This window comes from Phasianus colchicus, chromosome 20, assembly GCF_987193195.1.
Source record: "Phasianus colchicus chromosome 20, bPhaCol1.hap1.1, whole genome shotgun sequence".
NCBI lineage: Eukaryota > Metazoa > Chordata > Aves > Galliformes > Phasianidae > Phasianus > Phasianus colchicus.
In genome coordinates, this window is record NC_143455.1 from 10,639,967 (window position 1) to 10,662,617 (window position 22,651).

Here is a 22,651-nt window from a genome sequence, read left to right on the forward strand (position 1 = left end):
CTGCAGGGAGAAGGCTGACAGCAGCGCTGGGTACCGGGTTACGCTGGGTGGGCCTGGAGGGCTGAGAAGGGCCTCGCAGAGCTTCACGCTCCTCATCAGCACCCTCTGGTTGTGCCACACTGGAGGACGATGCCAGGGCTGGAACCGCCGAACTAAAGTGTACAGAAACAGCTTCGCTGAAGACAATACTGGCCTCAGAAAAGAGAAGCAAATTGACCGTGAAATAATAGGGATTTTCAGACTTCAAAGAGGCATAATGAACACCAGAAAGCAGCCTGACGACCCAAGAGATGTGCTGAGGGACTCTGAGCAGCTCTTTGAACCCTGCCCACTGTAACATGCGGATGGATCTCATTACCCCAAACCCACGCTGAGTGTTTTGTCTCACATAGCCCCACCAAAGCCCATTCCTTAGCAGCCAGATGCAAACTGTCCTTAACCGAGCAACTATCTTTCCTCATGCAGATGCTCACCACCACCATCCCCGAGTTCTCCCATCCTCTGGGCCACGTGTCTCATTGCTTTAGAGCTGTCCCACTACCACAAGTTGCATTGGAATATTCCTGAACCTCCAGGTCAACTCTGCCGCTGCAAAAACAGCTCCTGATCCCATCCAGCCTGTGTCACACGAGATTTCATTTCCTACCACAGCAACAGTACCATCTTTGTGTCAAAACGCCAGGACACAAACAAGCAGGTTTTACAGGACAAACCTCCAAGGGTGGCCACCCCACTGGCATTTCTCCCCACACGAAGAACTGCCAAATATTCCCAGTTTGGATGGAGCTTTAAAAGATCCCAAAAATATCAGGTGCCCAAAGCACTGGCTTTGTGTTGTTGCACGCAATGGCTTTGCCTCAGGAGGAGACCAATGCAAAAATGGCAACCCAGTTTGCCTGGGCCAGAAGGTGGCCACTGAAAACTGCCACTGCTGTATGAGCTGCTCCTCACCACTGGGGTTAAACCTGCCTCTCTCCTTTCCAGGCTCATATGAAATCTCAGGGCTTGCAAATATTTCCCTGGCCCTGCCAGCATTTCAGAAACACTGCCCAGTGGCAACAGCAATGGTGGGCACAGTTGGTGTTTTACTGACAGCCTGATGAAAGGTCTTTGCAGTGTAATTAACTCCACCCCTTGTGCTGGGGTGCCGATGCATTTAGGAAAAGTGGAACTAAAAGGAAAAGGAGAGAGGGACCACACAGAGACAGAGGCCCTGCAAAGGAGGAAGAATGCTGGGCTGGGGGAATCCAAATGCTCAAAGCTGTGAGAGAAGGAGACTGTCCAAAATGCTAGGTGCAGAGGCAACATCCACACAGCCCCAGGGAGCTCAGCCCGCACTGGGGACATGGCTGGCAGTCTGGGATCTCATTGCTTTCATTCCATATACAAAGTCATCATTTTACATGTTCTCACAGCACGCTCCCATAGCTTTGCAGCTTTGAAGCAACCTACCTGCCAGCTCACTGAACCACCCGGGGGCTTCAGGCTTGCAGGGTGCACACGGCATGGCCGGGGCAGCGGTGAGGGCAGGGTGAGTTACATGGAAGAAGCCAAGAGCATCATGCAGCAGTCACTGGGATCAGAGAGAAGGGAAGGGTGGATGGGAGAGGGGGTGGACATCAACTGGAGCCAAACTGGCTGTGTATCAATGGGTGGAGGCCACGCTACAGTGGAAGAAAACCATCAGATGGAAGGAGGTGCACCCACCACCACCTCATCCAGCTCTACAAACAGGCCAGGTCCTCGTCCTCAGCAAAAAGTATCCTTCGAGCACATAAAATAAAAGCAGTAAGTCAGGTCTGAACTCAGCGCCAAATGCCACTGCGACTGATGGGTTACCTGCACACTGCTGAAAGGCAGGGATTTCTCTGGGACTGCCTGGAGACGGAGCACCTGCACCCCATCTGTTGCCCATCCACCTGGCTCTTCAGACACTGCTCCACACCAGGGAACGTCGCAGAGCATCACCTGCACCTCCTCCCACCAGCACCCAGTGCCAGGGAGAGACAGAAGCTCAGTTGTAAATGTCAATGTCCCCAGGGCACCTCCCCACGCTGTCTGAGCCCCTTTTCCAGCCAGAAAGGGAGCCTGGAGCCCAAGAGGACAATTGTTGATCTGCACTCATGTACAAAACTAGATCTGGATCCCCTTCAGAGCTGCAGAGTCAGGCTTTAGGAAGCAACAGAATATTTTCTGTACCACATGGAGCGGTATACTTATAGCAGTACATCAGAATTGTTAATACCAACAAAAATAAAGATTACACATGGAAAAGACCATCTCCAATGTTGTATCAAAACAGTTCTGACCTGCAACACCCCAAATCTATATTTATACAGTTTCAAAACCTGTATTTATTTGCTCTGCCCACAACGCCTCCAAGAAGGAGAGGAGGGGAGGCCAGCGGCTCGAGCTACCAGGCACGGGGAATGTTTGCTAACTGTTAATTAATTAAGAAAGAGAGGACGGCAGAAGAATCCCACCTCCTCCGCCCCGTCCCAGCAGCGCGGGTCCCTGCGGAGCTGTGGGTTCGGGGCTGGATGCTCCCCAGCCCTGCGGCATCCTGCCCTGCAGCAGGAACACCCACACTGCTGCCATTGTCAGCACTGCACTCCGAGCCACCCGCGAGCCACGAGCAGGGCCTGGCTGAGCTTTTGAGGATCACTGTACGCTCGCTGGCCAGCCTTAGTCATCCCTGGGCTGCAAAGCCCAGCGTGGGCAGGCCAGAGGCTGTCAGCAAGCAGCTCAAAACTCCAGCAGCTCAAAACTCCAGCAGCTCGGAGCCCAGAGGCCCCTCTGGCAGCCAGGCCAGATGCCAGGCGCAGCAGATGCCAGTCGGCTCCCGCCACAGGAATGTGCTCACCGAGGCATGGAAATCAAAACCATTAGGGGAAAGAACTTCCTTTTATTCCACATTTGTGCCTGGAGAAATGGAGCCGGGAAGCAGACACCTTTTCCCTGGCAGCCCTGCCCTGCTGCCACCCCACAGCAGGACGCAGCGTAGCACAGCATCCACCAAAGCTCTGCTGCACCAGCAAGGCTGGCAGGGAGCCTCGCTGCATTTCCCCACCCTGCACCAGCACAGCGCGGGGGCAGCTGCATCATGGCACCTTCACAAGGACAATACAGGTCTTACCCAAGCTTGGGCCTGACCTCTCTGGCCATTGCACCCTTATCTGTGCAGGGAGAAATTCCCTGGCCCCAGAAATCCACGGTCTCAGCCAGCAAACAGAGAAGAAAGTGGAATTTGTTCTCAGAGGAAAAAAGAATAGAGGATGGCTTGAGGTTTGTACAGCCTAACCTCTGCAAGGGGTCTTGTTCCAGAGATACACACGGGTAGGATGCAGTCATGGGCGGAGTTTGCAAAGACCTCACACCTTTTAGGACCAGTCTGACTCAGGTTAGCAGAGCTCTCTGCAGAAGTGGTACAGTGTTGGCCAACATTTCTTTTGTGAGAAGATGGGAAAACCAAGTATCAAACATTAGCTGCACTCGGGAGGGAAGCACAGACACACCACCCAGCTCCAGCATCCAACAGAAACAGGCTGACTTTTAAAGCACACCCATCGGTTGCTCTTGTACAGTAATGCTGGTGCACAACTTTCAGGAGCTGCTGAACAAATGGGTTCAGGTTAAGACTAAGGCAGTTGAATCCATTCAGAGAAAAATCAGTCAGTGGAAAGAAGACGATGATGTTTTAGAGGATTTTTTGTGTTTTTCTTTTCTTTTTCCACTCACATGGAGGTCTGAGGGTTCCTGAGGGCACCCCTTCTTTTCCTGTCTCAGATTCTGACACAAGAGATGCTCCAGTGACCAGAGCGTGCGCTTTGTGCCAACTGTAGCAGTGACACAAACAAAAACACCTCTCACCTTCATTTCCAGCATGAGCCCGGCGGTCCTACAGCAGGGCATCTCTGGGGGGAGGCGGGAGGAATGACTTCATGCTGCAGTGGTGGTGAGGCCCCAGCTGCTCTACAGCAGGGCGTTGCACGTCAAGACAGACAAATATTGGAAGAGTGACATGGCCTGCTTTGCACCGAGTCCCACATGACATCATTGTGTAGCCAATCCCATCTGCCTCACAGCTCATCAGAACCTACATTCACACCCCAGAAGCCCCCTCTCTGCCCCCAAATAAGTCATGAACTGAAAGCACCATTTAAACTGACAGCTGCTGCTTGGAGCCGAGGCTGCCAGGCCGTTTGCATAACACAGTCTGGAGCATGCTCAGTGGTGCTGGCTAATTCCTCATTGCAACAATGGAAAAACCCAGAAATCTCTGTGAATAAGCCAGTCTGTGTCCTAAGTCAGCCCTTGGATTTCCTCCCTTTCTTGAGACTGTCTCGCCTCTGCAAAAGCTCCACTGGGGCTCTGTATCCAGCTTCAGCAGCAGAAATCTCAACAAGCTCACAGTTATGTGCTCGGCTCTCAGCTGTTTGCTACAGCCAGGAACTGGCTGGAAATCAGTTCAAAATGTTCCACATCCAAACCCCACCCCGCAACTCCTGGATCTCTCCTTTCTCACTCCCCACCGCAGGCACTGGGGCTTTTAACTGCTTTGCTTTATCTGCAAGGGACATCCTGTGCACTGCTGACACTTCCACGACGCAACTCCCTGCAGCTGCTGCTGCAAAACAAGCACCAGCACAGCGCAGCCCCGCTCCAGCAGTTACTTCCTTGCTCTGCAGCTTCGCCATCTCCTTTCCAATGCCCCTGTCTTCCCCTGTCCAGCTTCAGCCCAACAGCCTCAGGCATTGCCATCCACCTCACCTGAGCCAGGCATGCAGTAAGAACCACCACCAAGCACTTCTCCTCTTAGTATCACACCCACCAGTCTGTGCCTCACCACTGCTCTGCAGTCTCTGCCATTGCTCCATCCCCCAAAGGAAGGCAGTGGCCTCTGCTCCTCAGTGCCACATGCTGAGAATTCCCTTCACACGTAGATCTCCTGACCGTGACCAGCCCTGGATCTGCCACACTCCACCTCCGTAGAGAAGATGCAGCAGAAATCACCAACGTCTTTGCTCCCCTTTCTTGGCCAATTCCTAGGTGCCATCTAGATCCGAAAGTCTTCAACTAAAATCTTGCACTGCAAAAGCAACTACAGTGCAACTGACCATCGGCATGACACCATGGCTCTCACACCTCCTCCCGTCCCTTCTCAAGCAAACTCCTTTGAAATCAACAAGACAAGATCCTCCAGAGCCTTTCCTCTGCCGCAGCAGCAAAAGGTGCATCTCCCCACAACGGCCCAGGCCAACACGCAGCCCAGGAGCTGGGCTTTAGTGCAAGCTGGTTTGAAGGGCACGGGTGCTCCTTGCTGTGCCATCCTAAGGCTTCCATTCAAGCAAAAGAGGTTGCTTTTCCTCTCACTAGTAAGCCTGGGCCCTGCACGGCTCAGCAGGGATCAGAGATTTCTCACGGAGCAGGTTTGCATTTGTTCCTCTTGACCATTTGCCCCCCCATTGCAGAGAGGAAAACTACCTTTGTGAGGCACTTCTGCAGTGGAGCCCGGCAGGACTGAGGACGTTCCTCTGCCTGGTGCCAAGGGGTTAAGCTCACAGTAAGTTCCCAAAGCCACTTGCTTCCAACTGGCTGCTGCCTGCGGTTTGTGGGAAGGGATTTTGCTTTTTAATAACATTATAAATAGGGCTGTGTTCAGCATGCTGCAAACCCAGTTACTCTCTCTCTCTTACCCATCTCCCTCCTCCTCCTGCTTCTTCTCTTCCCACCACACCGATTCCAGATCTGACCATGAATCGGTCAGGCTGCCTCCTCAGTGTCCTCAGCCTACTGGCCTGTCTCACCTCCGTCGTGCAAGCGTGTCCCCCGAGCTGCCACTGCCACGGCGGGGACCTGCAGCACGTCATCTGCGACAACGCTGGGTTGAAGAAGATCCCCAAGGTGCCTGAGCAAACACGGCTTCTCAACCTGCAGAAGAACAATTTCCCCGTTCTGCCGACCAACGGCTTCCGGGACATGAAAAAGCTGGTGTCCCTCCATCTGCAGAGCTCACGGATCAAGGAGATCTCAACCGGAGCCTTCAGAGGGCTCAAGAACCTGGTCTACCTCTACCTCACTGACAACCAGATCAGTGTCATAAAGCCAGGAGCCTTCGATGACCTCTCTGAGCTCACCTACCTGTACCTGGACCAGAATAAGATCCCAGACTTATCCAAAGGGATCCTTTCCCCTCTCGTCAATCTCTTCATCCTGCACCTAGGCAGCAATAAAATCCGGGAGCTGAAAGCAGGGGTCTTCAGTGGTGCTAAGGACCTGCGCTGGCTCTTCCTCTCTGACAACTCCCTCACCAACCTCCTGCCCGGGACCCTGGAGGATGTTGAAAATCTCGCTGTCCTCCACCTGGACAAGAACCAGCTGAGCAGCTATCCTGTGAGTGCAATGAGTAAGCTGAGAGTGCTGGAGGAACTGAAGCTTTCCCACAACCCAATTGAGGTGATTCCAGACAATGCTTTCCAGTCCTTTGGGCGTTACATGCAGACTCTCCACCTGGACAACATGAAACTGAAAAAGGTGAGTCCTTTCTCTTTGCCTTTCCCCTGTATATGAAACACAGGGCTCAATTCTCTTCTCCTTTGCAAAGCTGCCAATTCATCACCTCTCCTGCAGTTTGCAGAGAGGGGGGATGCAGGCCTGCAGTTTCTGCATGAAGAGAGGCACCTGCCAGCTGCAGAAAAAGCATACATAGCCCAAGCAAGGGATGAGAGCTGTGCTCCACCCTTTTGGTGGGCTGCTTTATGCAAAGCCAAATTATCCGGGGCTGGTCAAGCTCATTGGAAAGGCAGTGCTCCAGAGCTGGAGGTCACACCGGTCACTGAGAAAGCATTTGGGGTGGTCCAGGACAGGCAGCAACCTTCCATCATCCCAGACACAGGGCATCTGCCCCGTACACAAGGGATTGAAGAGCTGAACTGCTCTGCCTCCTTTGCTCAGCCTGAGTGCCTGCTGTTGTCTGGAAGGAGGAGATTCCAAAGATCAAAAGCAGTTTCTCGCTCATGCCTCGCAGACAGGTAGACATGTGAACCTTCACCTTCACCTCTCCACCATGCCTTCAAACTTTACACATTATAAAGAAAGGTTTGTTTATTGATGCTCTCTCAAAAGCAACTCTTGCAGCATCTTACAAAGGGGGTCTGTTCCCACCAGAGTGGAGAAGGAATATTCATATGTCCTGGAAAAACAACCTCCTTCTTTTTCTGTGAGAAAGCATCCATAGGCAGAAGCATCACACTCAGGGAGTAACTCACATTAGGACCTCTGGAACGCCAGGTAGAAGTGCGAGAACACAAACGAGCACAGTGCAAGAAGAGCAGCACCCTATGGCAGCCTGACATCCGAGATGCACATGATTTTACATGGCTGGAAAGGGGGCATCTTCTGCAGGGAAGGACAGTTCTCCCTGGCACAACGCATTGCCAGGAAGCCCAAAAACAAAGTGCATCCAGGTAAGGCAGGACAGCACTTCAAAGCAGAGCAGCATCCACTATGTGCAGGAAGATGTGATGAAACATGGAATTTCTTAGTAACAAAAAGCAACTCAAATGGTATCACCTACCTGTAAAAGAACAAAGCTGCTAAAGCTACCAGAAGCAGACCACACCAGAGTTTCCACAGGGAATAAAGAAAATTCAGAAGCTGGAGTCACAGCGTGCCCAGGTGGAGACTGACAGTAGCCAAAGCAGTTTGATAGCACCCAGTCAGTATTTAATCCCTTGTCTACTCTCAGATCCAACCTCTCCAGGATGGGGGTAACTAAATGCAACACTTCAAGCCAACTTACTGACCTCTCTGGGGGAAGCATTCAACATGTGGTCACATCACTTCCCTAGACGCAGTTTTTGGGGACTCCCATCATGCACAAATCAAAAGCTCCAATGTAAGTGTCATACCAGCTGTAGGACCCCAGGGCTCCGAGTCTTGTGCTGAAGAAATGTGATGCTCCAGAGAATTCAGTGTCCTTGATTCCAACAAAGGAGCATCTAGATACATGAAGTTTTAGTTTTCTAGCCTATGACCCAAATTCAGAGTTGTCTCTCCAGAACCTCAGCATGCTCCATACCCAAGCAGCCTGCACGCACCTGGTCACAGAAGCCACACAACCTGGGAAATCCCTACCAAATACTTTAAATGCTGCTGACATTTTAACAGCAGCTCTTCCTTCTCTGTAAAAATATTGTCCCTAGGTTTTTCTTGTATGTCTGCAAAGCTTTCAAGATGTTCAAGTGCAAAACTGTTCCACGTGAAGCTATCACAGCCTACATGGTGCTGAGTGGAACAAGGAGAGCCCTCAGGCTTCTTTGCAACTCGAGAGCAACAGAATTCCCTTTCCCCAACCACTTGCATGCCATATCACATGGGCCAGGACACACTGCATGAGTCAACAGAAAATAAAGTAGTGCAGAACCTGCAAGCTTTGCGTACACCCTCTCTTCATTGCAAAAGAAATTACAACAGTAATTCTCAATTTTAAAAGAGGAAATTCACCAATTTCGTTATAAATGCACGCTCTGGCAGGAAGCACAGCAGCTCTTCCCAGCAGATGCTGCCTCTACCGTGGGCTGGGAGAGGAACGAGCAGCTGAGACGGTCAGTGTTCCTCTGCCCAAATCAGAACACGGCCAGGGCAGTCAGAACTAACCCTGCTGCACGGCGTGCCTGCGTCGCTCTGAGCAGCTCTGCTATCAGCACAGCACAACCTATGAGATCAGCTCAGCACTGCCGGCTGTCCAGCAGCCACGGTACTCTGGGAGTTTCTTAGCGAAGCTCTAAATTTATCCAGTGTTGCTTAATTTGGAAGATAGCAGAAGTTCACAGCTTAAAATAGTGCGTTTCCTCTGTCAGCTCCGTCAGCTCAGAGGGGCTGGGCACGGCCTGATGGTCCCACCAGCAGTGTGACGGCGTGTGAGCTCACACCAAGGGAAGCGCAGGTCCTGACCCGCAGGGTGTCCTGGCAGACCTGGTGAATCTCTTTTCAGCAGTTTTGAGAAAATTTCCCCATTTTGAGAAAGGGGGAGGGATGGCTTGTCACAGCCAGGGTAAGCTCTGTCGATAGCCCTGTCTCTACTGCATCACCTCCAAGACAGTTTGTGTTGACAGGTTTGCTTTCAAAAAGAAACTTTCCAATCTGAGTAACTATTGGCTGAGAAAAAATAGAGGTGAAGCTTGAAGGAAAAGATAGGGGAGGGCTGTGAAGCAGAGTCCACAGCCAGCAAAGCTTAAGCTCTCCCTTAAAGCCTACCCATTAATAAGGAACAGACAGATCTCGCAGCACACCTTGCAAACAGCCCACTGGAAATGAGAAAAACCAGAGGAGGTTGAGGTGCTGGAAACCTGCCTCTATTTCTATACTGCTCGGATGCCAAGTGTAACTTTCCACTCGGAGCCATCGGGCACTGCCAAAGCCCACAGGCCTTTCAGACGCCACAAACACTGCGTCCTTCAGCCGCCCCGCGGCAGGGAAGGCAGCAGCCCTGGGCGAGGGTCCAGCCTTGGAAGGGATAATAAGAAAATACCTTCATTAAGAACAGAGATGTATGGCTCAAAACATAAAGAGGGCTGCCCGCTTTTGCTTTGCTTAGGAATGTAGCTTCAAACAGTCCCACGTGGATCTGGGCTGTAGTTGTGCTCAGGTAGGAGGCTGCTGGCAGAACCCCGCACGCCGCCCGTCCCCAGCAGCCCGCAGCTCCCACCAGGGCTCCCCGTTCCTCACTGCCTCCGTGCTCGTGGAACGCTCAAGTTTTGAACCCAGGAGAACCTCTCCCCTTCCCTAACTCTGTGTTGCTCAGCATAAACCCCTGTGTTCAGTTTGCAGACAACGCGTTCGCCGGCGTCACCGTTCTGAAGACCGCACACCTCGAGAACAACCGGCTGACCCAGCTGCCCCGCAACTTCCCCTTTGACAAGATGGAGACCCTGACGCTCTCCAGGAACGCCTGGCACTGCAACTGCCAGCTGGCACATCTGCGCAAGTACGGGGCCACGCACGCCTTCCGTCCCCTCATCGCTTGGGGTCTCCTCGGGGTCCCCCAGCCTACATGGGGCGGAGGAGATGGCAGAAGGCGATGCTCAGCCCGCCGGGTCCGCGCGCAGCTGCAGCTGAGCCTCCTGTAAGCTCCTGTGTTCTCCCCCCAGGTGGCTGAAGGCCAATCGCACCCGCACGGAGGACACGTGCTCCACGCCGGCGCAGTACCGGGGGCAGTCCATCAGGGACACCCCCGCCCTCCGCACCTGCAAGCTGCCCACCAAGAGGTCCAGGAAGGGAAGCCGCCATTAAGCACGTAAGCGGGGTCGCAGAACCAGTTCCTAGCAGTAGATTGTAGTCACTTCTTGCACAGACCTACAACAGACCCCAGTGCCACTCATGCTGCAGGGACCGCTGTCTCAGATGTCATTAACACGGAGATGTAGCTGATATCCCACTCAGAGCTGCTGACTCTCCCTGGCCGTGCTGGACTCCACAGAGCAGAGCCTGGAGCAGTAGGGATGGAGTCAACCCCCTTAAACAAACACAGACTAAGGACAGGCCTGGGGCAGCAAGGAGGGGTGAAACGTGTACTTCAGTGTCAAATCAAGGGTGGCTTTCGCCCACTGCCAGCCTGGGGTAGAATAACACAGCTTTACTTTTCTAAACGACTGGAGATGCTCCTCCTTTCGTCCCAGTGAAGGCTCTCCCAGGTCTGGTTTGAAAAGCAGGGCAAGACACAGCTGAGGAATCTGGCCCCAGGCCGCCCAGCCCATACCTTCCATATGAAAATAGATGTCTTCCATAAGTTCCCAGACCAGCACCTGCCTTTCAATAACTACCGTTCCCATCCGAGACACTCAGGTATTTAGAAAAACAAGGGCTGGTGCCTTCAAATGAATGTCCCAGAACAGGAAGGATCTTTGCAAAAATATCCTTTGCATAAGGCGCTCTGGGCCAGAGGGTGACTCAGGAGACAGGGCTGGCTCTCCTCTGAGCAGTGGCTTACTGACATCTACCAATCCAAACACCAGCTGTGAAACAGAATCACACAAACACCTCCAACAGCTGGGAACTGCTAAGTGTACTAAATTCAGAGCAAAGAGTAGCGAGAAAGCCACAGCTGTCGTCAGCTCAGCCCAAGCGTTTTGCTTTTCCTCATCCCAGGACTAGATCTGGAGCTTGTACGGATTCCAAAAGACTTTGGATTAACCTGAAAATGTGTAAGCTTTTGGGAAAGGGACCTTTGTTTATTTGCTAAGTAAAGTACAGTGACCCTGCGATGCACCGTGTGAGCAAGAGCCATCGCTGTGCCCTGTGCTAAGGGAAGGGACTCAAAGTCCAAAGCCCACTTACGGCCATTTGGCCCCTGTTCCCTAAGGAGATGCATAACAGGATGGAGAAGATAAATTTATGCCTGAAGTGTCAGGGATTATGCCAGCAGCTCTGAGCCTTCCTAAAGTGATAATTTATCTTGCAGTGCCAGAGACGTTATGGATTAGAGATGGAAATACCAGTCATTCCATACAGGGTGGATAAAGTTCTGACCAGAGACGGAAAAACTTTGGTTTCTAAACCACAATACTTAAATACTTCACCCTCTTCTCTCCCTGTCTGAACTCAATTTCAGCTCACTCCTCTAGGAAAAGAGTAAGAAAACCATGACAATAATAGCTGGTTTTCCTTTTGCACCTTTGGCCCAACTCACTCTCAAAAATTTATAAACGTTAATGAAATAAAAACCAATTTACCCCAGTCTTGCAGAAGACAAAGCTCAGTATCTTCCGGTGTAAGAGCCACAATGCAAGCACACAAATCCATTCCAGTGAGGTGACACAATTTTAAGGGGTACAAAGCTCCCCTGAGTTCCCTGTGCAGCTCTCGAGAGACGGGCAGCTGTCCCAGATAGCAGCTCTCAGGGTTTCAGAGACACGGTGGCTCTCACGTCCAGGAGCCACGTGTCAGATGAAAGGCTGTCCGGCAGTTCCTAAAAATCTGCCTGCTCTGGAGCTTCACTGCTCTTCAACCCTCCAGCTGCTCTTCTCTCCCTGCCACGGGTTTCTTCCTTTACAAAGGAAGCGCTCACCGGCCACGAACACTTCAGGTAAGGTGCCCCGGAGCCACACAGCAAGTTGGCATCAGAGGCTGCAGATGGGACTGATGCATCTCCTCTATCGTGGGAACTGGTGATGGCCTCTTGAATTCCAGTTCTTCTGTTTCAATTTCAGGCTTCACTCACACACAGTGTAAAAAGAAAAAACAAATGCACAAAAGCTCCAAGTTTAAAGACGTGCTTAAAAATGCCCCTAAACGTGGGTTTTTCCTTTCTTCTTCCCCAGCAGGACCCGGTATGGCCTGTCCTGGTGACTGGTCACTCCAACCATCAGAAAACTACTGACTTCCGAGTCCTTCCTTAAGCTTCTCCTATCTGTCAGGAAACATAGCTGATATATCTGAACACCTCCAGCCTCCTCTGAATCCCCGCTTCTCTGCTGATTGCAGGATGGAATCCACCTTTTCAATCTTTTCCAACATCTATATATTTTAAAAGAGGCATTTAAGAAAATAAACGATGCATGACCATACTAAGAGCTAACCAGATCCTGCCGGTAAAGCACAGTCATCTTTCCCAGAGGCAACGCAACCCACGTCCCAGATCAACCAGTTTGTCTCTGTCTCTCCCCTTCCAATAGAGTGGAAGCAAGTAGGAAGGCAGAAGCGTTCTTCCCCAGCTGCTTGATCAGGGAAGTTGGTCTCAACCCGTGCGGTCCTCTTTCTTCCCCCGGAGGGGATCCCTGCAGGCCAGGGCCGAGGATGGCAGGTGAAGCAGCGCCCAGGAACCGGTGGCCCTAAGCCAGAGCTGCCCTTAGCTCCAAAAGGCAGCGACTTCCCTAAGGCAGACAGAAATCTTGAAGTGAAGCAGTACTGGGAAAGCCCGGAACTGAAGCAAGCTGAAGACTGGATTCCCTCCCACCCTGTGGGGTCTACCGAGACGTATGCGTGTCCGAGAGGAGGAGGTGTGCAGCACGCTGCCTTGCTGGAGCACCCCTCCTCGCCCTGCCCGTACTCCGAGGATCCAGCAGGACACCAGGATGACTGTGGTTTATTGTCATGGCTGTTACAATACCACAGTTGCAACTTAACTGTGTTTTTTAATCCTAAAGAGTTATATAAATGTATGTATATTTATTCCTCTGTAACTGAGTGTAAATGACCTTCAAGAGGATGAAAGCTCCTCTGTCTCCTATATAGAAATCAAATTGTATATTTTCTTATGTACATCTTCTGTATAAAGCTCTTGCTGCAAAGATGAATTCAGCAAGTCTCCCGTGTCTGTCTGAGGGCTGGGGATCAGAGGTAACACGAGATTGGTGGTACAAACATAGACTTAATCCCCTTTATCCTATGGGCAGGATGACTGCTTGTGAGGGGAGGGGCTTATCATCCCTTTTTCTACAAAGCAGGAACACATCTAACGAGTCCCAGGCAGCTGTAATCATGTCTGGAAATACCCCGTGAAGTCAAACTCAGGCCTACTATAAAAATAGGTGTCTGTCACCTATTGGAGTCCAGGGAATGGCATCATGTGGTGTTCATGAAGGACTTCGTATCCAGGAAAAAACTCTGGCCGCCTCTAAGACGGCTCAGGACAGATGCCCTGGACTCTCCCAGTCCTTTCCAGAGACACAGTCATCCCTATAAACGTCCCAGTCCTGGCAAGGGCTGGATCTGCCAATAATAGCAGCCTAACCTGACTCATGTGCTCATCCATCACAACGGTGCACTTCCTCGGCATTTGCAAGCAATGTGGCACCGAGGTAAAATTTGTTTCTGTTAAACAAAAAGGCTCTTTTTTGGCTCATTCCCTCGCAGGCACAAACCACTCAGATTCAATGTTGCGCAGTACCTGAGAAAGAGTGGAATCTGACTCAAACACGAAGTGGGGCATATGTGACACACGGCACATCTTCAGACCCACCCATGAAATGGCACTCGGAGTCCCAGCGCCCCGCGGGCTGATGGCCCACCTCCCCACGCCATGGGGGTGCATGGAAACGCGATGGTGTCAAAGAACACGTGCTCCAGCACAGGCTGTAGTTCTGATAGAGCAGTGCTTGGTGCCACGTGCACGGACCGAACCATTCCCAGGTTCAGGCTCTCAGACACACAGCATGCATGGGATTTGCTATCTGCATGCAGTCCAAGACAGTGGAAGAAACCACAGCAAAATGAGCACGTGCAACCCCCCCACACCAAAACACACCAGAAACTTCTCTCCCAAAGTCATTCATCCTTGCAGCATGTGCAAAGAAACAGAAGGGCTTACAAAATCTGAAACGTGCCAACAGAAGTTCATCTTCTGATACTCCATGAAGTGTGTCTCTCACCAGGCTCCTCCCCAGGCACCCCAGAGATGGCAGAATTCCCCCCTCCCTCCCAGCCCCACTGCACGGCTGCTCCGCAGCCCAGCCTCACTCCCACGTTCCACCACACCTGAGCACAGCAGCTCTGGCACGGCTGCTGCCCAGAGGTGCCCCATCTCATGCTTTGGCCACGACAAACAATTCTTGCAGCTTTTGCACAGCAGCCACAACTCACCAAAATCTCTGGCATGTGCATCTTTGTTGAAATCACCCTCATGATCTCAGGGGGAACAGGGGAACCTGCAATGATTCCTGTAAGAAAAAGGAGAAGATGGCTGTCTCAGAAACTGTGTGTTTATTCATAGGAGGAGTGCCTCAGAAGGTTCTGCACACCCAGACTGAAATGCTGGCGAGACCTTTGGGATACACTGGTTCCTGTCAAAATACTTTCTATTTGTATGGATACAGAAGCAAAGGCTGCAGCAAAACCAGTTTGCCTGAATGAATTAAGGGCTGGCAGAGTTCACTTGCTAGGAAAATAAACTCTACAGCACATAGTTTGTCCAAGCTACGGTTCCAGAAAAGGAAAGACTGAGAGCAGAAAGAGGCACAGATTTTTGCAGAACACTCCCATGGATCATCACCACCATAACAACAAAAACCTTTCCTCCTGCTCTGAGTGGACCACCTCTCTGGGGGAGGACAGGTCACATTCTCACCTGTTCAGATATGCCCTGGGATGAATGACAGAGTGAGAAAGCAAAGTAATGTGTAGGCTTTGCTGCATGACAAGATGAGACAAGGATCATTTTTCACATAACAGAGCTGATAAATCTGCTTAGGTGTTTCTTTGTGCTCCAGCACCATCTCCTCTCTGCTGCCATTGCCTCAGAAGGGCAGATGGCATCCCTCCTTCAGCTGTTGTGCTGAGTCCATCTGAGATAAGAGAGAATCCTCCAGCACATGTTAGATGTTGTCATACGCGCGTCTTTAAAAACAGGCAGGAAAGTTTGGGTCAGAGAACTGACAGAACAGCTCTGACCACACCGGCTTAGAGCACAAAGCGTCTGCTGCCACACAGTGGTAGCTCGTGATAAGAGCCGAGCATGATCCGGCTTCCCAGTCTACCACGGCAGCAGCCTGCAGCAGATAAGTCCCCCCTTGGATTGCTTTAGGATGAAAGAAGAGCCCTAAATATACGTAATTCTTGAGGGAAATCCCAAGGAAACAAAATGCAGCACCAAATTAACGGCTCACACAAACATACACAGCATTTCCCTGCAGAGCAGTCATTTGTACACAAAGTTTAACATAACCTCCCAGCAGGGAAACAGAGATCCATTTCACTGGGCTTTTTCACTTTCCGTTGAGTTGTCAGACTTACCTCCCCGGAGAGTCGAAAGGTTGTAGGAGTCAAAGTCCGGCTGGGAAAGCATGTCTATGAACATGGTTGGCGTGCCGTGTAAGAAGGAGCATCTTCGAGAAGGGGGGAGAAAAGGCAAAGCTGCAGAGTTGGAGCCTGGTGCAGTAACACCTCAGTACCCCGCTCCTATCACTCAGGGTACATCAAATGTGCCCCACATCAGCACATGTATACAGATGTACACGGTAAATATACGTATGTCTATGTATATATACACATACACAACTGTAACTCCTTTGTTTTCAACAAGTTACACATGGAGCCCAACCTGGAAATGCTACCAGGGATAGATGTTGAGGCAATGGATGTGGGCTGGGTGTAAAACACACCGGCATAACAAACCAAGATGGACAAATTCCTACAGTGACCCAACATCCCCTTATACTCGGGGGAAAAAATGTGTGGCAAGCTCCCAAGTAGAGCAGAGTGCCTGCTGAAGAGCCTTTGTAAGTACACAGAGCAGCAAAGCTGCCGCTCTGTAGTGGGAAGGAAGCAGAGCAGCAACCTGGCAGGGCAGACAGGGCAGAAAGCACTGCCACGGGGCACTGACGTCCAAAGAGAGAACTCGCCAACTCTCACTTCTCTTGAGACACCGCCTCCAGCGTCGCCTTCCCCTCGAAGCTGGGGGCTGAGAAGATGCAGGAGGAGCCGTGCAGCGCCGACACCATGCAGCCTCCCACCGACGCCAGGCAGTGGTAGAGGGGCGCGGGGATGCAAACGCGGTAGTCCTGGGGCAAAGGGAGGCACGGTGAGCAGCAGGGCTCATCCGGGAGCCCATTCATCTCACTGCTGCGCCTCCAAGTGCCCAGCAGAAGAATTCTCTGGCTGGAACTCTGAAACTGGCTGGAATTCTGAAATTCACCTTTCTTCCCATTAGATAGAAAAGCTATGCTGATGCTTCTCTTATGCCCTTAATAACAATTAGTCTGGGACATTTTTCCTATCAAGATTTCATTCTGGATTCTTGCAATGTCTTTTCCTTGCTGGACTTCCTAGACTGGCATTGCTTACTGTTATGTTATAATATACCAGAAGAGAAGAATGGTAGTGCTGTTTCAGCATGCAGTATTATGCAGAATTTGGTACATGCTATTAATTTTGTTTTTAAAATCACCAAAGGCTCTGATTGAAAAATCCTTTTTTTTTTAAATTATATATACATCTATTTAATCAAAGCCATAGTGTGAGAAATAACCACTTCACAACTTCAAAAAAAAAGGATTTGCCTTTCATTATCCCTAAGAGGAACTAAAAACAGAAAACATCAACAAGATCTTATATTGCAAAGAGTAACGAGAGTGTAAACATGACATGAAATGAAGTCATGTAAAAGAAATTAAAACCTCACTCAATAGAATTCAAAGCTAACATCTAGAGCTCTGTAATTGTTCAAAATAAGTATTCACCAAGATGAGAAGCAATTCATTTCACCATTTTCCCCCTACAGAAACACTTTTTAGAAAAAATAAAACAACAAAAGCTTCTCATGAATCTAAAATGCAATTTCAGTGAAACTCCACGTGGGAAAAGCGAGGGCAGTGCTTCCATCTGCAGGCACAAGGAAGGCCAAGCAAAACCTGAGCTGCTGGGCAGAACAGAGCCCTAGGAGCCCCTACGTTCCACCCCAGCAGGCACCTCTGTAGTGGGCCAGCATCCTTCACAGCAGCACACCCTGCCCTGCTGAGCAAGCAGCAGCTCCCTGCACATTTGGTCTCAGCAGCACCGAGAGCACAGCCCAACCTGCTCCACTGCAGGACCCACCTGCTCTGAGATCCCCAGCCTCGCCCCAATCAGATTGGCATTGTTCACAATGTTTCTGTGAGACAGCGTGGCTCCTTTGGGGCTTCCTGTTGTCCCCTGAAAGGCAAAGAGCATTCTGCAATGAGGTCACCTTTGCCGAGGGCACGCGTTCTTTGAGGCAAGCTCCCAGGCACAAATCCTAGCACATCTCACACTCCATCTCTTCACTGCCTTCCCTGACCTGAGAGATGAGATTTTTGATTTTTTTTTATCCTTTATCGGTGCTCAGTCCCAAACCAGACAAAAAAGTGGCTCAACTACAGCTGGAAAATTCACATGACAATTCTTGACAAAGGGCTGAGCAGCAAGAAGTAGAAAGGGGAAACCCTAGAAGACTTCCTCCATTCTGCAGAAGAGGTGGGAAAAGACAGAACCAGGGCTTGGTCAAAGAGAGCATTAGGCAGAGGAAGCTCAGCATCTAACAGAGTCTTCTCTGTGTCCCAGCTGGGGAACCAAGCACAAGGCATGGAGCAAACAGAAGCACCTACTGAAGTGAACTGGATGTTGACCGGTTCGTTGCAGGACAGGGTCTGCTGCAAGGCTCTTAACTGCTTCATGTGGCTGCTGTCCCCAGCCTGCATCACTTCGTCCATGTGAAAGGTACCAGGCAGCTTGGAGTCCAGCATAATGACAGTAGATAGGTCAGGTAGCCTGGTAGAAGGAAACATACCATCAAGAATGGAGCAAGGAGAAAACTGTCCAAATAGCTGTATGGAGGCCAGGGTAAACCTCCTGCACAGGCTAACATGTCTTCTTTGGATAAGACTCAATTACTGTAACACAAGAACGAGAAGCATTTTAGAGCAGCTCACACAGGATACATACACCAAAACAACTTTACTCCTGTTTCCAAATCTATAATCTATGTTATAAGGACGAGTTGTGTGTAGGATGTTCCACCTCTAAGGATTCTATGATTCTACAAAGAGCCCTTCTATTGCTGGCAATGATGGCTGAAGCCCAAACAGGTCATTCCAAGACGTTATCAATCACCTGTCTGGGATCTCAGCAGCACCCTGCAGTGGCCCTGCAATGGCAGAAGGATGTGGACTTATCAGAAGCAGTAGGAACAGCTTTACAAGTGCCTGAGGCAGTACCTGCAGATCGGTGCTGGGGGAGAGGCTTCATGGCTGTGGTGTCTCCCAGCACAGATCCACTAAGCGGCTGCAAAGCGCCCTCATCAGTACCTACAGTCCTCAATAGAGAGACCTCTGCACAGATCCTTCCTCCTCTACAGCGTGTTGCTGCAGCTGAGATGCACACGGCAGGACACAGCTGCAGGTCAGTGAAACATGCCAGGTGTTCCTAACCCACCTTTTGCTCTTTATTCCCCCCGGACTGGAGTTTTCCACTTCAGGACATGACTGCTTTAGAATATCATAGTATTTCTGCGATTTAAAATGAGCAGGAAAGACCAATGCCTTGCAGCCAACCTGTGAAGGGAGACAGAAACTGATCAGAACTCACACTGGGGTGATGCTCAGGCTACAAAGAAGAGCAGAGCCTACAAGACAGTGACCCCACATGGCACAGGTTCTCCGGTGGCTGTTCATGGGATGTTCTCCAGGCTGCTCTGTTTAAGCACATGATCCTGACTCTCCAGACTAAACCTGAAGCTTTTTATAGACCTCCCTAGTAAGAGCCATCATATACAAGGTTAAAGAGTCACTGAACAGTGCATAAGAGGTCTCTGCAAAGTGAAAATACAGCAGGACACTCTCATGGCTGGGGGTTTATGGCTGGGCAAGAAATCAGAGCTGCAGCTGATTTCAGAGGTGATCTCAGTGATCTCAGAGGATCTCTGTTCTTCACTGCAGTGTGAAGGCAAAGGACTGATGTTTCAGGTCAGGAGACCCAATGTTAACAAAAAGCCCAGTCCCAAATTAAAAAAAGAATTTGATTTGAGATGATCTGAAAAAAAGGATGTTTGAGGAGCCTTGGGAAAACACAGAAACTTAAAGATTGCTTCTCAATTTAGGCCAGGTTTGGAGGTTTTTTTGTTTTTTGGTTTTTAAGATGCACAGATTCACAAGTTTTTTCCACCTCCTTTTAAAGTGTAAGCTCTTCTGAAAATTACAGCATTTTTCATTCAACCTTTATGTTTACTTAATCCTGAAACAAGGCACTTTAATTACTCCAAGAATTTCTATTTATTTTTCAGCAGATGCAATCTGTGGAATTTGACCCAGATTTGCAAATTGCTTTCATCTTCCAAAAGCACATTTTTGTCAAATAAACTGTTTACATAAATTATCTACTTGGCTGTTCTCATTATTTTCCCAGGATCCATGAAATCAAGGGGCCAAATTTACACCAATACACTGCTTTTAAGTACCCTCTGGAGTGCATCAGAAGGGAAGACAAACATGTGCTGAATTTATGGAAGAGCCTGTCCGGATCCCAGGGGACTGTGCCTTTTCTGGGATGTTCTGAGGCTTTCCAGCTTTCCCTGTTAGTCACTTGAAGCTTCTATTCTGATTTAACTAGCTTTGCAAACAGGCTACATGAGGCGCTGCAGGCAGATGCTGTAGGAGAGAAGAGCCTTCAGTCCAACATCTCCCATTCAGCATCGACTAGAAGGAGCAGAGCCTTCCCCACACACCCTGCCACACAGAAGCTATCACCAGTTTGCTTTCACCAAGCCCTGGAAATATGATGGCAGCAAATGGAGGAAGAATGGTTGCTCAGTATTTATTACTGCGTGTACTGGAGGGAACCTGATGTAGCAAGAAAGAGACTGCACAAGCTGATGCAATTCAATGGGCAAAGCCCAAAAATCCCCAGGGTTTTTTGTTGTGGAAAAAAAAAAAAAAAAAAAAAAAAATCAGATAATTGGTGGGGATGAGGAAAACCAGAGAACCCAGTGCCAGAGGTACACGTGAAAGCGAGGAACAGTAGAAAACCCGAGGCAGAGCAGCTCCCAGCAGAGCTGAAGCAAATTCTGCTCTTCCCCCTCAGTGCTCTGGGCTTATGCTGGAGAAAATCAGAGCAGAATCTAACACAAAAATACAGAAAGGGGAACAAAATCCAGGTCTCCTTGGGAAAAAAGGATAGGAGTGCCATCTTGGGAGAGAGATGCGGAATGAAAGTCATGAACAGAGCCAGGAAATGAAATATTCCTGATACCAACAAGTGCAGCACCACTGTAGGGCAGCACATCACCTGTCCCAGGTGCAGGCAGGTGCTGGCACGTTCACTTTGAGCTTACAGTGCCACCTGGTGAGAGCACCAAGACACCCACACTGGAGGGGAAGTGCTTCACTGAAGTGCATTTAGTATTAATATCTGGAGACAACAGCTACGCTGGCAATATTACCACAAGAGGATTAAATGAAGGATGAAATGAGAACTTAACCTACAGCCCAGCAACCAAATTCCAGACTGTTGATGCAACAAAAAAAATCTCATTTAGCAGCAAGAGATCCCCACTTCTTTCCAGACAGTGCAAGAACCTGTATGGTGGTCTTGCTTTTGTATGTCTGTCACCAGCCCTGTCCTCTGGCCAGCTCTCCTTGCCTCTTCCTAATATGCCTACGTGTTTAACCAGTTCACCTCTCTGTAGCATCTCCCTACTATTCCCTTTAACAAACTGCTTTTATGACTTCTCATAACAAATCAAGTAGAATTAACAGCGAGTGCCATACAAACCTTCCTGATCACAAACTCCAGCTCACTGGCCTGATAGGCTGGATTCACAGATACCTGAGGAAGGAAAAACAAGAAGGGTAATCAGAGTAAACCTTACCTCAAAAACCCTCTTCCCTAATATATATTCCACCAAGAAAGTTCTCCCAGAGGCAGGTCACAGTCGAAGCCTCTCCTGTCTGAGAGGCAGACCTAACAGCTCACCACAAGGAACTCACGTTCACTAGAAAAGCTATCTGAACCCTGTGTTTGCATGAAAGAAAGGGGAAAAGATTCACGAGTCAGTAACAACAGCTTTAGGAATAAAAACAGTCCTCCTTTCTCCCTGGCAGGCATTAAATCCAAGTCAGAGATACTCAAAACTCAAGGGAACCTTGGGATTCTTAACAACCAGCAAAATATCAGCATTTCCCTGTACGGCTCTCAACAGAAGCTGAGCTGATCCTCAGGGTCATCCTGAGCTGTGCTCATGCATCCTATTACTGCTCCTTAGCAGACACTGGGATGAACAGTGCTGAAAAAAATATACTGGTTATACCAGTAACAGTGTTACAGTCCTTACACAGAGCACTGTATAAATAGGGCACACTTTGGTTAACGTACCAGATCACACAATCAATGAAAACTGCCTTTCAGGGGTACACAGCTTGGGTTAGGTTTTTAAATGAGCATTTGTATCTTGAAGCCATACAGATATGTTTAGGAGGGATCTAGGTAACTGATAGCTATTTAGGACAACTGCATGTACCATAAAAGCCAGCCTAGAGGCAATCTTGTTTGTATCCATCACAGTTTCCTGCAAGCTGTTTCACAGCAGGCCGTTCCTTTCCACTCTTTCCTCAAAGCCCCGCCGTCTGCTGCCCTGACAGCAGAAGATGCAGAGCGCTGCACAGATCTTGCTTGAACAGACTTCATTAGCAGCTCCGTGCTGGGTACGAGCACGGGAAGAGTCAGACTACAAACCTCACTCTCCACCACATCCTATCGCTGTGTCCATCTCCTTTCCCAACGCACTGATAAAAACCCCAGCACTTACCAGGATGATTCCTGCCTGGGCAGTTGCAAACTGCATGAGAACCCACTCATATTTATTGGGACCCCACATTCCTAGCCTGTCTCCCTTCTTCAGGCCAAGAGCCAGAAGTCCAGCTGCTGCTTGGTCTACCTGTAAAATGCAAGACAAGCACCTGAGGATCATAAACATCATGTGGCAGTGGATATCTTTCCACAAAGTGGGAGCCCAGATGGGCTGTTCATGTGATGGTACTGCTTCCGAGTAGCTTTCCTCATCCTCGTCTTCTTCATTCCCCCTTTTAGGATAAGCTCATTTCCTTACTAAGCAAGATGACTTCCATTTCCATTGTTTCTTGAATAAAGGGGTGACAGATACTGGCTCGGACGGCTCAGTGGTCTGGCAGTGGTGCCTGCTGTGGGGGCT

General features: G+C 49.9%; 2 protein-coding genes across 7 annotated transcripts in view; one reads left to right on the plus strand and one right to left on the minus strand.

Moving 5' to 3' along the window:
- The window catches only part of ACSF2 (acyl-CoA synthetase family member 2), a 37,940-nt gene that overhangs the window by 6,333 nt on the left and 8,956 nt on the right, over positions 1 to 22,651 (minus strand). For all 5 annotated transcript variants that reach the window (XM_090121718.1, XM_031598666.2, XM_090121717.1 and 2 more), the window contains exons 3-10: positions 22,250 to 22,378; positions 21,217 to 21,270; positions 18,883 to 19,001; positions 18,057 to 18,219; positions 17,530 to 17,625; positions 16,348 to 16,496; positions 15,730 to 15,821; positions 14,581 to 14,657 (exon numbers count right to left, since the gene is read on the minus strand). In XM_090121718.1, the coding sequence (XP_089977844.1) occupies positions 14,581 to 14,657; positions 15,730 to 15,821; positions 16,348 to 16,496; positions 17,530 to 17,625; positions 18,057 to 18,219; positions 18,883 to 19,001; positions 21,217 to 21,270; positions 22,250 to 22,318 (819 nt within the window). In that variant the 5' untranslated portion in view covers positions 22,319 to 22,378. The remainder of the gene's footprint in view (positions 1 to 14,580; positions 14,658 to 15,729; positions 15,822 to 16,347; positions 16,497 to 17,529; positions 17,626 to 18,056; positions 18,220 to 18,882; positions 19,002 to 21,216; positions 21,271 to 22,249; positions 22,379 to 22,651) is intronic.
- Positions 5,728 to 13,324, plus strand: CHAD (chondroadherin). 2 transcript variants are annotated; one of them, XM_090121723.1, is made up of 4 exons: positions 5,728 to 6,534; positions 9,825 to 9,988; positions 10,152 to 10,297; positions 12,321 to 13,324. In XM_090121723.1, exons 1-3 carry the CDS (start codon positions 5,755 to 5,757, stop codon positions 10,291 to 10,293), a joined length of 1,086 nt encoding a protein of 361 aa, XP_089977849.1. In that variant the 5' UTR covers positions 5,728 to 5,754; the 3' UTR covers positions 10,294 to 10,297; positions 12,321 to 13,324. The 2 variants fall into 2 exon arrangements, with proteins under 2 accessions (XP_089977849.1, XP_089977848.1); XM_090121722.1 differs by having other exon boundaries at positions 12,324 to 13,324.

Coding starts and splice junctions, on each gene's coding strand:
- CHAD (XM_090121723.1), top strand. CDS start 5,755: ATGAATCGGTCAGGCTGCCTCCTCAGTGTCCTCAGCCTACTGGCCTGT. Junction 6,535..9,824: donor ACAACATGAAACTGAAAAAG/GTGAGTCCTTTC, acceptor CCCTGTGTTCAG/TTTGCAGACAACGCGTTCGC. Junction 9,989..10,151: donor CAGCTGGCACATCTGCGCAA/GTACGGGGCCAC, acceptor TTCTCCCCCCAG/GTGGCTGAAGGCCAATCGCA.